Below are 17,074 nucleotides of genomic sequence, written 5' to 3'. Positions count from 1 at the left end.
GGGAGCATACCTCAGGTCCGGATTAGACCAGGCACAACAGTGATTTTAATCCATCCCTGACCCTAAAGACACACACAACAAGAGTTATGACAATGATGAACTAGTTCATTGTAACCAAACTCAAAAGAAACTAATTTCTGAATGAGAATATATACTTTGCTCATTTACATTGGTAGGTCTGTCTGGCAATAGAATAAGTCATTGATATAGGATACACTCCCTTCTAGTTACAAGTTGCTCGATAACCAAAATACTTCCTGGTGAGCTTAGGTGTTGTGCATTCTTAAAAAGATTTTCAGTAAAACAGAATAATTTAATAAATTGTCATTCTTTACTTGAGGATATCTCTGTTGAAAGAACTGGTACCACCTACAATCTTTTATAAACACTGCTGATGCTTTAAGAGGTCCTCTTCATGAGAATAATTGCTATTTCCACTTTGTGCATATGGACCATCTCCCTGGTAGACTGGGAGCTCTTTGGACACTATCTCATTTGATCTTCATAACAGTTTAGTGATGAAGTATATTTCCTTGTGGAGGGAACTGAAGCTAGGAAATGTTACATGATTTGCTCAGGGTCACACAACTAACAAGAGATTCACACCAGGGAATCAAATCCAGATCCTTTGATCTGGTGCTTCCTTTACCACAAACAAGTCTGTGTGTGGCAGGTTTGATACATTTTTGTAGAAGTTGAAATAATCATAAAACATGTTTACTATTCTTAATAGATCTTATCAGTAGTATCTCATTATACCTCTTAATTAAAAACAATGGGTCCAGCATATGCTCTCTCTCTTCTTATCAAAAAAGGAGATAAGTAGGCCTTAAAAGATTAGGATCACAGAATTTAAAAGTGGATAATTTGATTAAGATCTTGTTGCTCCCCATCCCCACCCCCAATATATTTGCTTTTCCTAGATTGCTTCAGTATCAATCTTAACTTCTCATAATAGTTCTTAATTTGGTTATAAAACTAAATGTGAATAGCAAAATAGACATGGCTTCACTTCATTAGGTGATGGTCTCTCTCCTCAGAAGCAGTCAGCAGTCTATTTAGTTGGACTAACAAAAGAGTAGGACATCTGATATTAGTCTGGTTTCTGATCTTAGTGTCAAGTCAAGAATTTTTGTTGGTAGAAATTTAGGGGGGAAAGGTGGTGCAACAGAAAGTGCTCTGGAGACCAGGGTTTGGATACATTGGCTCTGTCATTCACTACTAATTTAATTATGACTAAGTCACTTCATCAGGAGGTGAAGTGGATAGAGTACTAGGCCTAGAGTCAGGAAGACTCATCTCCCTGAATTAAAATCTGGCCTGATTTACTTGTTGTGTGACCCTAGACAAGTCACTCAACCCTATTTGCCTCAATTTCCTCATTTGTAAAATGAGATGGAAAAGGAAATGGGATGGAAAAGGAAATGGTAAACCATCTATTTTTGCCAAGAAAACACTAAATGGGGTCCTGAAGAGTCAGACATGACATCTAACAACAAGGTCACTTCCTCTCTATGGGCCAGATTTCCTTCTTGCCAAAATGAAGTTGGGTTAAAGACCCTCTAGGGTTCTTTCCATATCTAAAAAGGTATACAAACTTGCAGTCCCCTGGGAGCATTATTTCTTATTACTGAGGGCTAGAGACTGAGAGTCTTCCTGGGAACTGCCCTATTGGTTTGTTCTCACCAAGATTCTGTGTGAGACAGAGAGGAAGAAGGGGAGGGGAGGTGGGGGGGGGAGGGAGAGAGAGAGGGAGAGAGGGAGAGAGAGGGAGAGAGAGAGAGAGAGAGAGAGAGACAGAGAGAGAGAGAGAGAGAAGAGAGAGGAGAGTGCAGGTTCTCTTGGTCTTGTCTATTGGAAATGAGATGAAACAAAGAATCTGAAATGAGTGTTTACATTGTTTAAGGAGACAGCTGAGGATGAACTATAGTCCCAGATGATACTCTTTAAGCCCTGTATCCAATCTACCTCTCTGGGGTAATGTAGAGGGATCTAGTACTGTATCGAATTAGGACTTTGGTCCAACTCTAGCTCTGATGCTGAGTAAACTATGGATCTTTTGCCAAATTACTGAACTTCTCTGGGCCTCAGTTTCTTCATCTTAAAAATGAGGGGTTTGGATTGGATGATTCTTAAGGTTTGGGACCTATGATAAAGCTTGTCTTGTCGCCAATGGTCAACACCTATTCCTAGGAAGAGAAAACATTTCCAGGTCTTTGTTTCTAATGGTCAAAATGAGATTGATGCAGGATTCCATTATCCATGCTATTCCTTTTATACCATCAGCACTGACATAGTCAATTTTCTGTTATCATTAAATAAAACAGCTAGTATTTATGTAGCAATACTAAGGTTTGCAAAGAACATTTTATAGGTTAATTCATTTGATCATTAAAAATTCAAAATAAACATAAAAAATGAGTCAACATATTCTATTATTTTACAAATTTTGATATATTTCTATTCAAATTATGTCCCTGAAATCATAACCACAAACACTAAAAATCTGATAATATGTAGTTAAGCTATCATTTAGCTATAGGGCTAGTTCCTCAAATTATGTATCAGAAAAGGTTTCTACTCTACCTAAGGCTCCCATTACTGTGTGTAGAACACAGAGGAATGAAGCAGCTCTCTCATCATGAAACTGGTCCAGGCTGAACAGTACATCTTGAATCACATCTTCCACCAAAGGAAGCAAGCTAGTATCTGAGTTCTGGAACATAATTTCCAAGACTATTGGGTTACGAGGGGATAGTGCCATTTGATGCAGATTTAAGGAAATCTCATTCACTAAATAGTCAGCATTATGATTGATTAGATCCTGGGGAGAGTCATAGGCACAGGCATGACAAATATCCATCATGGTGCTAGTAGCCACTTGACTAATAAGTAGAGTTTTGTCTCCAACTTTTTCAAGAACTGGGTAGAGAGCTGACATCAAAAGGAAACGAAATTCTATTCCTAGTGCATGTGCAAAGCAGCCAATCCCTTCTAACTGGATGCATATTTGCCAGATGTTGCTATTCATAGAACAGATAGTGGGACTAAGCTCTGAAGATGATGGAAGTGGTGTGAGATGGCAGGTGTGAACACCAGATGTGATGGCCTGAAGGCCTGAATGCTTCATTGTTAACTCTTCTCTGTTTCCCTCAACTTCGTTAGAGGTGACCAAATACCAATTTTTCTGACTTGTATATTCCTCAAGGATGGATGTAATGATCTTCTTCAGTTCTTCTGCACTTATTCTGCTACTAGTTTCATGAAGAATCTCCACCTCTATCCCAGCAGCCCCTGCAATTAACTCATTAAGGATCATGGCAGCTTGTTTTCTGTAAATGACAGACTCATTGTATAGTTCAGTGAAGTGATCCACAAGTAGATAAAGATCCCCATAATAACCAAGCATCCGACATATCTGCCTCAATATCAAGAAAATCCGCTCATCTGTGAAGAACCGAAAGTATTTCCTCTGACTTTTGCTCCTGTATAAGGGCGGCTCTGACAATGAACTCGAGGATTCAGTCAGTCCATCAGGGCCCCAGCGTCGCTCTTCAACAATTTTCACATCGGCCACATCAAGTTCAAGCACCTGAATGAGTGCTTTGGACAGGCGATAAAGATGTGTCACAGAGTGGAGAACAAAGTTAACTTTGGGGCCCAAGAGTTTCAGATAACCAAGTAACAAAATAAGAGTAGAATATTTGCCTTGATCATCCTGTGAGTTCATCAGGCGAGGAAGAACTGTAGCAAGAGAGTGCAGATTTTCAGACAAGATGTCAGCGAGTGCCCTGCTCTCAACAACTATCCTTTGATCTGCAAAATTCTTTAGAACATTACTGCATCTGCTTTGGACATCAGGATTCTCGTCATTTACCAAACCCACCAAAACCTTCAAAAGGTGGCCAACAGATTTCAACAAGGATTGCCTACACTTCAAAAGAAGATCCTGGACAAGTTCTATCAGTTCCATCCTTACCTTCCAGTGTGGGTGAATCGAAACAAATTCAACTATTTTTTCAATAAGGGCAGTCAATTTATCTCCTGTATTTGCAACCCAATTTGCATCTCTATGGACCATAAGTTCTTCTACTCTATGTTCAACTGAAGGCTTCCCTTTGTCTTTTGGAATTTTTGCTAATTGTTCATCATTCATAATGGAGCCAACTGTTTTGTAAAAGACCTTTAGGGCAGATATGATGATCACATGACCTTGCTTAAAATCTCCAGTGATAATTCTAGTCAATGTAGTTGAGATCCCAGGCAAAAAAGAAGCAAACAAATCCCCAAGTTGTTTTGTCTCAATTTCATCTAATAACTTGGGATGTTCCTGGCAGTCACACTGTAGAAGAAGAACTTGTAAACACTTTAAAGCAGAAGTTTTAATTTGCTTTGATTTTTCCTGTTCCACTAGAGTTAACAATAAAGATATAGCAAATCCTAAGTGTGGAAGAGTGCAAGGTTGATACAAGCTGAGGATTATGTCCCCATAGGCTGAATGCATTAATGTATGAAGTCCTTGGACCACAGCCAATTTTAATTCTTCTGAAACAGGTGCTGGTTGTTGGGAATTGGGAGAAGACAGGCAAAGGCAGAGTTCTGAAAAAAGTTCTTGAAGGAGCTCCTGCTTCTTTATACATGTTGTAGAAAGGACAAATGTAATGCATTCTACTACACTCTGGACCAGACTCTCTCTTTTGGGGCCTGGAGTCTTGAGTGTGAATCTCAAGGGAAAGAGGACATACTCTTGAAGATCTTGAAGAGCAGAATCACTTACAACATGCAGTTTTGACTGAAGGTGTTCTACATTCTCCACTGTCTGTGTCTTTGTGAGCTGAACACAAACTGGGCGTAAAATGCCAAACGCTTCCTGAGGAGAGTCAAAAACCGCCATTGTTCAGAAGTCCTCTTCTTAAAGAAAACTTCCTGTAGTCCAAAACAAGGAAATTCTTCTCAGTGAAACAAACTCAAATCCCCTTGTCTAAAAGGGTAAAGGAGGTGTGATTATGAAATGATCAAACTGATTTTTAAATAAAAAAATACTAGAACTTAAATACAGAGTTGGAAGGGATCTCCTCAAAAGTCATCTACTTCAACTCCAACCCAAAGCATGGATATATCTAAAATATTCCTGATAAGGAATTCAACTTTCAGTGAACACCTCAAGTGATTGGAACACCTTATCTCCTGAGCCAACTTTTCCATTTATTGCTAAGAAGTTGTTCCCTATACTGATCTGAAAGCTGTTTCCCTGTAATGTCTTATGTCTTTCTGTGGCCAAGCAGAACAAGCCTTATGGGTCTTCCACATGACAGCCCTTCAGATACTTGAAGAGAGTCACCATGTCTTCCCAATTCCACCCTCCCCAACATCCCCTAGATTCAAATAAGATTAACAACTGCCAAGTATCCACTATATGCAAGATAAGAAAATGAGACCACATAATCCTTGGCTTCAAGAAGCTTACAATCCAATGTGGAGGTTGGGAGAATTCTTAAATTCTACACAAGGCAAAACAAAAATAAGTACAAAGAAGAGTCCAAGACAAAAGTTCTATAAGAAATATGAGGAGGCTTAAACCACTTTTCACAGCAGGGAATGGGAAAGAAAGGGAGGAAAATCAGGAAAAGTGGTACCTGAGCCTTCAAGATAGAATTTCAACTGATGGAAACATGGGGAATTTCAGGCATAGAGTGACATACATCTCATGCTTGTGCAAATGCACAGAGTTGGGAGAGGGTAGGATCAGGTCAGGGAAAAACTAGTAGTCCAGTTGGATGGGAATATAGAATCCATGAAAGGGAATAGTATGAAATAAGGACAGAAATGCATATCTTCTACTCTCAATTCTGGATATCTTGTATTTACATGGTGTGTTTGTTGTACTTATGCTATTTCTAGAACTTACAGAGTCTGTTTCATTTTTGTCTTTGTTTTCTCAATGTCTAATACATATTAGGTGTTTCATTAAAATTGCTGATTGTTAGAATGTTTCAGTTATCAAAGAAATAATAAAAAATTTTTGAGTAAAAGAATAATGTAAATGGATGTGTGTCTTGGGAAGTTAATATTGGGAGGAGAGGAAGAGCAGTTAGAGGTTGTGGTGATATAAATAAGGTCCAAAGTTCAATTCAATTCAACAAACAATTATTAAGCATCTTTTGTCTGTATAACCCTGTATTAGGCATTTCAAATGTAAAGATAAAAATAGTTCCTGACCTCAAGTGGCTTAAACATGTACCAAAAGCCATCATTAAAAATTTATATATATATATATATATATATATATACACACACACACATATATATGTATATACATGTATATGTATACATATACATATACATGTGTATACACACACACACACACACACACACACTACAAAAAATTTTTTTTGGGGGTAGCACCAACCACTGCAGGAATGAGGGGAAAATCAGTAAAAGTATGCCTGGTGCAACACTTGAGTTAAACCTTGAAAGGAGTTAGGAATTTAGGGAGGTATCAGATAAGAAGGAGTGCATTACAGGCATGAGTCCAGGGACTTTTCCTTCTTCCTTCTATTCCTTATATTCATGCAGTTGCTAAGCTTTATTTTTGCCTTTCTGTATCTTTCATCAATTTCTTTTTTCCTTTCATGCAGTCACCATATTAGTTCAGGATCTTATTACCTCTTACCCATGTCTATAGTTCCTATTCAGAGCCCCTTCTTCAATTTCTCTCTTTCCCCCACCCCCCACCCTACCCTAAACCCCTAATCCATCCTATACACAAATCTGAGCACCGAGGATGACTTCAGGGTTCTGAAATTGGGTGACTGGAAGAATGGTGTAGAAAAAAGGTGGATTATAGACACAATGTGTTTCATATATTGTGGAATAATATCCAGACAAAGCTATCAAGCAAGTAACTGGCACAGTGGGACTGATACTGAGGAGAGGTGAGGGCTGGATCTGTAGATCTGAGAGACTTCTGCAAAGAGATGACCACTGAACTCACTGAACTTAAGAGATCACTGAGAGATGTAGAGAAGGTGGCAGAGAACAAAGTTTTGGGATATATCCAAGTATAGCCTAGGTAGAATATTAAGAATGATCCAAAAAAGGAGACTGAAAAGGAATGGATAAATGGTAAGGAAAGTATTAGGAGAGAGCTTTGTCAAGAAAATCTAGGGAGGAAAAAAAATTCAGGAAGTGAGGAGTAGTCAACATTATCAGTGTAAACAGAAAAGAGGAGATGGATACTAGAGATGCTACCTCCAAAGTAGTCAACTTAGGAAGACTAATAAATACATACTCTAAGGTTGCTGCCATTGCTCAAAACATTTCTGGACTTCCTTTTGGAATCACCTTTCACAAACAGAAGAAAAGCAGTCTTTGTAGTGACTAGAATTATATCTTTCTTTTGACTAAAAATGGAAAAATACACAAGAATTTGTTAAATGACTATGGTAGGTAGAACATCATGTTGGGGCAGGGAACCTATCACCAAGTAAGACGACAACACAGATATAGTAAGATCCATAATAAAAAACATGACATGCTAAGTGCATTAGAAAATTATAAAAAGATGTGATGAGATGTGAGGTTCAAGGAAGTAGATAATGAGGCAGATCATAGAAAGTTTTCTGGAGAGGTGATATGGACTTTAATGGGTAAATAAGAATTCTGCAGAGGAAGGAAAAGGGAAGACCCTAAACTCTACTCTAAACCAGAAGATGTCAAACTTGTTGCCCATAAGGCTCCTAGTGGAGTTTTGCAGAACCAGACTAAAATGGAACTGAAAATATTTAATAAAATAAAAATTCAATTCAACAAACATAAGGTTAATGTGTGATTTCTATGTCAATATGTAGCCTATAGGGACCCATTTCTATATGAGTTTGCCAGCACTGTTTTAAATAAAGGAAAATTCATTTGCCATACACAGGTTTGAATTTTTTTTGGCTATTGCCATAAGCCAAATCTATCCTTAAAATAGAGTGGTAGTGGGACAGCTAAGTGGTGGAGTGGATAGAACATGGGACTGGGAATGACCCTGGAGTCAGGAGAACCTGGGTTCAAATCTAGTCTCAGACCCTTAGTAATTACTTAGCTGTGTGGTCTTGGGCAAGTCACTTAATCCTATTACCTTGCAAAAACAAAACAAAAACAAAAAAGAGAATAGTGACTTTTTTTTCCTATTAAGGGGATCCAAAAGACTGTGCTTCAGACTCATGTGTTTCACTCTATTCAGAAAAATATAAACAAAACTAATAGGTAGAACAGGTTTATAGGGTCCCACTTAGCACCTGCAAAAATACATTTAATTGCTATTGTATCACTTGGGGTTTGAATTATTTGGAGATTAGGAGGTTGTAAATTAGGATTCTTGGAATCTCTTCTGATCTGGCTCCAAATATTCATTGGAACTCAGATGTCACCTATAAAAGGGTTCTAAGAAAACTAAGGTTTATGAGAATGACTGCTGATGGTACAAGTAGGAGGTGAATGTTCTGAGTTAAGAGTTCTGGACTCAGCAGTTGGATGAAGACCCGTCTGGGTCACAACATTAAATGCTAATTCTGTATTCAAAGGAACAAACTAATTCTTGCCTGAAAATATCTGCTGAAATTTAATCCAGTACATCCTGGTCATAAACAATCTAGGAAGCTAACAAGAAGGGAAGGACTCTGGCTGAGATGAAAATGAGAGATCAGGGTAAGAGAATATACTTTTCTATCTCATTATCATCTCTTTCCTCTTCCCTGTAGCATGGCACAGAGAAGTGGGGCCTTGATCCTCAGAGGCATATTTTATAATATGTAGTGCTGCAAAATAAGTTTCATGGAATACTGTGGCTGGGAGAGCATAGAATCTGATAGGATTTAGAAGGGGCCTTGAATTGTTTTATGCAGTAGAAATTGAGGCTGAGAGAGAAAGTGAGATGATCTAGGCTAGTGAATTAATGGTGGGCCAAGGACCTGAACCTAGAATTCTTATCTTTTACTTCAGTCCCCTCAGACTACAGAACATTGTTTATATCTTAGGAATCTGTGAGTATTTTTTCTACACTAAGTATTACATTGCATTTTTTTTCTCTTAAGAGGTCTCATTTTAGGAATCTATTCTGATCCATATTCACATTAACTCAGGTTCCAAAAGTCTGTGGCAAAATGTGGAACTTTATTACAATCTTGGTTGCTAAATGTTTCATGTGTAAGTTTCCTCTACCTATGATCATTTTCTTGTCTGTGGGGCCTGTGTGGAGCCAAACAGAATTTTTTGCCATATATTTAAAGTTTGTAAACTGAATGTAAGCTACTTAAAAAATTTTTGGAACTGGTTTCTTCCCAACTAGTCAGAATTAATTGAATTTATTTGTGCTGTGAGGGTGTATTCCTAGTTCTATATGCATTATCTTTCATTTATGAAGATAATTAGTCCAAGACAGAATCAAAAGGGAACTATCCCAAGGTGGGGGGGTGTGTGATCTCAGGAAGTAGCAGACCAGTAGAAGGTAAATGCCCACTTTTCAGGGATTTCTATTTACATATAAATTTGACTCCATGACCTCAAAGGTCCCTTTCAACTTGAAGATTCTTTGGAGAAATATAATTGAATTAATACGATGAGAAGATATGGAATCAGGAGAAGTGGATTCTAATATCCTACCTGCCCCCCAAATCACAGAATTTTTAGACTAGTAAAGCACATATTTAACTAGTCAAGTAGTATTCAGCAAATTCCTTAGTTTGCCTGGGCCTCTGTTTCCCCATCTATATAAACTAAGATTGGGCAGGGCTTGATTAATATTTGTTGAAAGACAGTACTTTACATAAGTTCCATTCTGAAATGGCTATCTAATTGGGAATGATAAGGTCTAGTACACACAACAATTAAGATGACTTTATGTAACAAAGTGATTGAATATACCATATAGACAGCAAGGCAGTATCATTTTAGTCCAAATTCAGGCTAAACCATATGAGATCCCCTTGAAAAGGAAAAAAAATACATACTGAAAAAGGACTACATAAAATTATTGTACTGTAGCCATATACTAGGAAAGTTTTCTTAAATATTTTTTTCATTTCAAAAAAGATGTGTCATTGCTTTTCTTAATAGTTGCTTTCTTTACTTTGTCATCTTGTTTTTTCCCAAATGTTTTCAAAATATCTTCTCTTTACCATTATTTACTACCACTAATAGTGAAATTATAGGTCATAAAGAATACTGCTCTGGGACTTAAGTCTCCTTAAATCTATTTCAGGGCACTTGTAATGCCATTTAGAATCAATTTGGGGTGGTGGTGGAAATCTTGGTCTAGAAATTTCTTTCATTATTTTCTCAGTCAGGTTGGATTCCCAGTCTTTGAACTGGGATCCATAGATATATTCAGTGGTGTCTTTGAACTCAGGAAAAAAAATTACATCTTTATCTAACTAGCTTCCATTGTAATCTTGTGTATTTTATTTTTATGCCCTTAAAAAATCCTTAGGTTTCACCCCACTGTCCAAGTGATCTATAACACAAAAAAAGTTTAAGCCTGATTTTACCTTCAAATGAACTTCAGACAAGGTTACCTGACCCAGACACAGCCAAACACTGATTATTTGTTCCACTTTTCCTCCTATCTTCCTCTTATCTTATTACTGATTTCTAGCACCTGCTTCCTTTCTACCCCCTTCTACTTCATTTCTTCACACTCTTAAGAATAAGAGTGTGGTTTTTTGGGGTTATTTATTATAGAAAAGAGAAAATGCAAATTAAAAAAATACACCAGGGCAAGGTAGTTAATTAGAAGTAATGGTAAAAAGAAAACTCCCTAGACTCAGAGGGTATTTAACTTCTAATCTAAACTTCTGCCTGAGTTGCAAATTCCCAAGCCTAACTTCACTCAGTCACATTCCCTCTTAGAGGAAGTATCAAGCTCCTCTCATTCCTGCCCTCAGGGAACTTTACTCATAAGGAATATACAACAGATACTATGAAAATGACACCTTCCTTTCCAGAGCACTTCCAGGGCAAATTAGAACTTAATGCAAAGATCCATTTTCCCCTCAGGAATCCCCCAAGTAGGTTTTGGTGTACTGGAAGGAGGGCTTATCTTGATTTAAGACCTGTGTTTCACCACTTAGAATTATAGATTTAGAGCTGAAGGGGACCCTTAGAAGACACTGAGTTTAGAGTTCTTATTTTAAAGAGATGAGAGAACTGAGAAATAGCAAAGTTAGGTAAATTGTTCAGCTTATAAATGTCTGGGTCAGGATTTGATCCCAAGCCTGGTTCCCTATCTATTACATCTGTCTCCTATAAATAAGCTCTGTGAATTCTAGGGAAATCATTTAAGCACCCAGTATCCTTGCTTTCTCAATAATAAAATAGAAAAAAATATTTGCATGACCTACTTTATAAGGATGTTGCGAGGAAAGCATTTTGTAAAATTTAAATGGAGGTTATTATTAATACGACTCCTTACTGTCCTGCCCATAATACTACCTATCACTTGGTAGTCCATCTTTTCCTTCCTTCAACCAAAGAAGTGGGACACTTAAAACTGGAAATAGCATGTTCATCTCATTTCAAAAATTAGAATTCAACTTGTCTCCTAAATCACCCCCAAATTCACAAGACAAACATTTTCTACACTCAGGTTTCATGGAGAGATTTGGGAAGAAGTGCAACTATGTATCCAGACCATTGAAGCAGAGATTAAGGTGCTGATTCTATAGTTTTATAGTACTCTGGTTCTCTCATAGACAATGTGGCATTCTACCTGTTATCAAGGTTGGGGCTGCCACTGCCAGAGGTTAAAGCTACAGCCTAACATTTATGGCTCCATACAACTTGGGCCTCACTTCCCTTTCCAACTCCAGTGAAGCAGGGCTACCAGCTGTTTTCCAAACTCCACGTCCACCTCCAATCGTAGTGCACTCATGCCAAACCAACCCAAAGACCTGGAAGGCCCTCTTTCTGAATTTTTCTCAGTATATCTGCCATTCTTCAAGTCAAAATTCAGAATGGTCACCACCTCTGGGAAACTTTTCTACACCCCCTCCCCCCAACTGTTATTGCTCTTTGACTCCACAATTTCCCTATTATATTTATTTATTTATATTTATGTTGGGCATTTCCTCCCAAAGAAATGGGAGCTCTATGAAGGTAGGGCTTTCCTGTCACCCCAGTACCCATTTTTAGTAGGTACTTAATTTATGTTTGTTGAACTGAATGTTCAAGTATTTCATTATTATTATTATTACCACTCCTATTCATTTGTAAACTTGAGGGCAGAGATTGATGCCTTTCCACTTTTCTCATTTCACCACTGGGCATAAGATCTTGTTTATATTAAATATTTGGTGTTTTTTCCAGAGATTTCAGCACCTACCTTACCATCTCCCTTTTCACCCTACATTCCTCAGTCCTTATTGCTGAGATACCCTAGCCTTCCAATTCATTAAATTTTACAGATCCTATGATCTACAACTTTACTCAGGAATCCATGTCTTGGATCTCACTATTATCCAGAACTACCACTTTGATAACCTCAAATTCCCTTCTGATCATAAGCTCCATTCCTTATCCCTACTTCTATTTATTCCTTCCAACCTATTCTTTTAAAAGATGTTTCCTTTTTTTAAGTTATTATGAAACTTGAGAAGAACTAACATATTTCCTCATGCAAAGAACAAAAATGACTTCATATAAAATTATGAATCTCCCATCATGGAGCTTTTTTTTTTGGGGGGGGCATTTTAAATTTAGTGTAGTAGTCTCAGTACCACCCTGGTTGTCTGTGTCTACTTTTGGACTTCCTTCTGCTCTCTGGTTAGTTTTTAATGAAACTGATTTTTTTTCCCTTTCATGTCTCAGTAACACTATCTACTCTGCCCCTTTCCCCTTTTTGGTTTTACTGTGTTTTTGACAGTGACTGGCATATGATGGGTGCTTAATAAATGTCTGCTGACTATCTTGACCAACACATTAATTGTCCTACACTCTGAAATTTCTTGCTCTTTTGTTTTTGTAATCTTACCCTGCCAAGGTCTCCTCAGGGATCAAAAATTCTCCTATTAGTAGCTAACTATTCCCATTGCCTTTATTTTCTTTTTCCCAACCATTTGAACTGGACTTCTGAACCAATTCCTTAAATGAAACTGTTCTGCCCAAGGGTACCAGCGATCTCAGTATTCATTCTCCTTAGCCTTTCTGCAAACTTCTGACACTGCTGAGATCTCTCTTTTCTTTTGGCTCTCAGGAAACTGCTTTTTCCAGCTTCTCCTTCTGTCCTGACTACTTTTCCGTATCCTTCATCCATCTCACTCCCTCTAAGTATAGATATTCCTTCAAGCTCTGTGTCCTGGTCTCAATTCTATTCTTTCTCTATACTTATCCCTCTGAGACATATTATCAGTTACTATGGGTTCAGTTATCATCTTTCTGTATATAGCCCCCAAATCTATATAGCCATTCTAAATTTTCTTCCTGAACTTAAGTACTCCGTAGCTAACTGGATATCTTTAATGTCCCATGTCCAAAACAGTGCTCATTATCTTTGCTCACTAAACTTTCCTCTCTTCCTCTCTTTCAAGAGTATTTCCATCTAGTTGCATACTTTGGAGACATCCTCTCTCATCTTCTCTTTCCATTCAGGTTCAAAGTCTTACTGAATATATTTTCATAGAATCTCTTGTCTCCACCCCATTTTCTCATTCTCCAATCATATGACCTCTAGTTAAGGCCCTAGTGGGCAGTTTAGACTATTATTAATAACTGATATCCCCATTTCCAGTCTCCTCCCACTTTAATTCATCTTTCACATAGCTACTGACACAATCTTATATGATACAGTTATATTTATCTATCTTGCTCTCAGGGTAAAGTACAAATTCCTCAGCCTGGTTCTTAGGTTCCCTTGCAGTCTTAATCCATAATCTTTTTTTACACCGAGTCAAACTGAACGTGACATTCCCAGTCATGCTTCAATATTCTGGAGTAAGATGTCTACCACTGAATGTGTCTTCTCTCCATTTCTCACAGTTTTTTTGGTTTTTTTTTAGATGTTTTCAAGGCAATGGGGTTAAGTGGATTACCCAAGGCCACACAGCTAGGTAATTATTAAGTGTTTGAGGCTGGATTTGAACTCAGGTACTCCTGACTCCAGGGCTGGTGCTCTATCCACTGCACCACCAAGCTGCCCCTGCCTCACAGTTTTAATTTTATTTTTGTGCCACTACCTACTTGAGGCCTTTTCTGATGCAGGCATGCTTTTTCTCTCTTTTGTTTTCTTCTCAAATTGCCTTATATTTCCTGCCACAAGGTGTGGAAGCACCTAAATGTAATCATTTACACCTGTATAAGTTCTATACCCCAATCCTTGAGGTCATCTGCTCTTTTCCATTTATCTTTTTATCCCCTTCACCTTGTACATAATAGGCAATTAATGAATGCTTGTTGATTTCAATCAATCAACAAACATTTATTAAAAAGCTTCCTATATGCCAAGTACTGGGGATACAAAGAAAAGGGGGAGGGACTGTTTAAATGAATGTAATTTCCAAAAGGCATTAGTAATATGGAAGGGCAAAGGGAAAATGGGGACCTGGAAGGGAGGTAGAACAGGTCGAAAGAGAGTAAAGTTGGGTCTTGATAAAAAAAAAAGATTTGATCCTGGAGGTAATAGGGAGTCACTAGAATTCAGTGGAATGTGGAGAAATTTGGGACAGGAAGATGAATAATAATCCTGCAATAATCCTGGACTGAGGTGATGACAGCCTTCTTGGAGGGAAGGGGGCATAAAAGAGAGATGTTGTGAAGTCAGAAATAATGGAATAGTGACAGATTTGGTATGTGGAGTCATAATGACACTGAGATTGTGAGCCTAGGTCACTGAGAGGAAGATAGTGGTACCCTTGAGAATGAAAGGGTAATTGGAAAGAGGTTAGGGTTTGGGGAAGCAATGAGCTCTGTTTAGATATAATGAGTTTGGGGTGCCTACAGGACAACTAGTTCAAGATCTACATGACATCCAGTTCAAAATGCTGAAGAGGGGGTTAGTGAGGCAAGATGAGTTAAGAAGAGAGATCTGGACTTAAGAATGATTTACATTGAGAAGGATAATTGATTGATCATCAGTTGAGATAGTAGGTTGGGAGAAGTACCCCGAATAATATTGGTAGACACTAAGAATTAGTAGGCCTGACCTATGTGAACAATCAAAAAAGTAGCTTGGAAAAAGAGAGAAAAGGCAAGTAAGAAGACCAGAAGAGAAAATCAAGAGAAGAGGGTGATCAATAGTGTCAGAAGTTGAATCATGGTTAAGAAGGTTGGGAAATGAAAAAAGGCCACTAGATTTGGCCATTAAGATGATCTCTGCACAAACCTAAATTAAGCATAGACACATTTGTGGCCCAAATTTTGTACAAAAAAACAAAGCCATGTAAAATGTAAATTTTAATATGTTTGTTGAACTGAAATGGTTCACAACATTCTTTGGCATAAAGGTATGGTTAGAATTTGGTTAGAATTTCCTTAGGTACATAGGAGGAGCACAAAATGAGAGCTCTTCCATCTGCATAACAAAATAATGTCATATATTTAAAAAGAAAAAAAAAGGTATTGAGGAATAGATTAGATAGGTTGGATCTGAAAACTAAAGCATCTGGTAGGATGGTGGAGCTAGGAGAAGATATACACCACACTCTTAAGTCAGTGTCACAGAATGTTTCATGAAAAAGATAAGGTTTGAGATGGACCCTCAAAACTGATAAAAAGGAAGGGAATTAGAATATTCAAAGATCACAGGACTTAGGACTAGAAAGATTCCTAGAAATCATCCAGATCCAACTTCTTAATTTTATAGATGAGAAAAAAAAGAGCACTAAAAAGATAAAATGAAAGTGTTAATATAAGCAGCAGAGCTGCTAGGTGGAGAAATGGATAGAGTACTTGGTCTGGAGTCAGGAAGACTCATTTTCCTGAGTTCAAATCTAGTAAAGCTGTGTGATCCTAGGTAAGTCAATTCACTCTGCCTGTTTTCTCATCTGTAAAAGGAGCTGGAGAAGTTAATGGTAAATCACTCTAGGAGCTTTGCCAGGAAAACTCCAAATGGGGTCCAAGGATTAAAGGGGCTCAACAAATTTATTAACTCTTAACCCAGTACTCTTTACACTTGTGTAACATTCTCAATAAAGACTCTGGACCAGCAGTGCTTGGGTGCAAGTGTTATCATATGATTGAGGTGCAGAAATGGGAATGGTCCTGGTCTGTGTAGGGAGTCCAGTTGACTGATACAGCCTGGGTAGACTGAAGTGGTTAGTTTTGGATTGGATGGGGTGGGATGTGTGCTACCTGGGAAAGAAGGTTGTATTTAAAGTAATACTAACAGACTCTTGGGCTCTATTTTATTAGCTGTGTGACACTGAATAAGTTGCTTTCCTTTTCTGCCTCTCAGTTTCCCTATTTATAAATTGGGGAAAATATTACCTGTACTACCTTCCTCACAGGGCTGTTTAGAGGTCCAAACAATAACAGAAAAAATAAAGCTGCTGTGAGTAGTGTTTTACTTTGCTATATAATTGTCAGTTATGATATAATGAGATATCACGGGAAGACTGTATAGATGAGGGTAATACATTTCTCATTATGGTATCATCTTAGAAACCCAGAGTTTTCGAGCTGAGTTCAAATCCAACTTCAGACCCTTCCTAGCTGAGTGACTCTGGGCAGTACCTCTGGGTCTGGTATTAAAAGTACTTGGCTCCCCAGGGGTGTGGTAAGGATCAAAAAAAAGGTCTTGAGTAAGGCGATTTGCAAAACTAGCTTTACTTTCCTTACTTTAGTACTGAGCAAGTATCATTACTTCGCGTTTTACATAATTTACTTGTAGGTTATAGCTCTCCAAAGAGGTTTATAAACCCCTCGAGGGCAGTAAGCTTGTTTTTTTTTTCCGCCTCCTTTTGTAAGGTCCTGGGCAAACAGTAAATGCTTAATAAATGTTTACCGATCGGCATTTTAGCTTCTCCATCGGGAGAAGTAGCCCAATTACAGGCTCCGAACAAAGCACTGCCTCCCCTTGGGCCGGCCGGCGATTAGAGGC

The 17,074-nt window shown here is 38.0% G+C and overlaps 1 protein-coding gene across 2 annotated transcripts in view; it reads right to left on the bottom strand.

Moving 5' to 3' along the window:
- TTI1 (TELO2 interacting protein 1) overlaps positions 1-17,074 on the bottom strand; it is a 44,416-nt gene that overhangs the window by 27,110 nt on the left and 232 nt on the right. For both annotated transcript variants that reach the window (XR_012473686.1, XM_074211908.1), the window contains exon 2: positions 2,587-4,926. Coding sequence is in view for 1 of the 2 variants with exons in the window: in XM_074211908.1 (XP_074068009.1) it covers positions 2,587-4,894 (2,308 nt within the window). In the remaining variant the exon portion in view is untranslated. The remainder of the gene's footprint in view (positions 1-2,586; positions 4,927-17,074) is intronic.

The sequence above is a fragment of the Macrotis lagotis genome, chromosome 1 (genome assembly GCF_037893015.1).
Source record: "Macrotis lagotis isolate mMagLag1 chromosome 1, bilby.v1.9.chrom.fasta, whole genome shotgun sequence".
NCBI classification, from domain to species: Eukaryota; Metazoa; Chordata; class Mammalia; order Peramelemorphia; family Peramelidae; genus Macrotis; species Macrotis lagotis.
The sequence above is the reverse complement of the archived record's forward strand: the minus strand, read 5'-3'. Positions and strand labels throughout refer to the sequence as shown.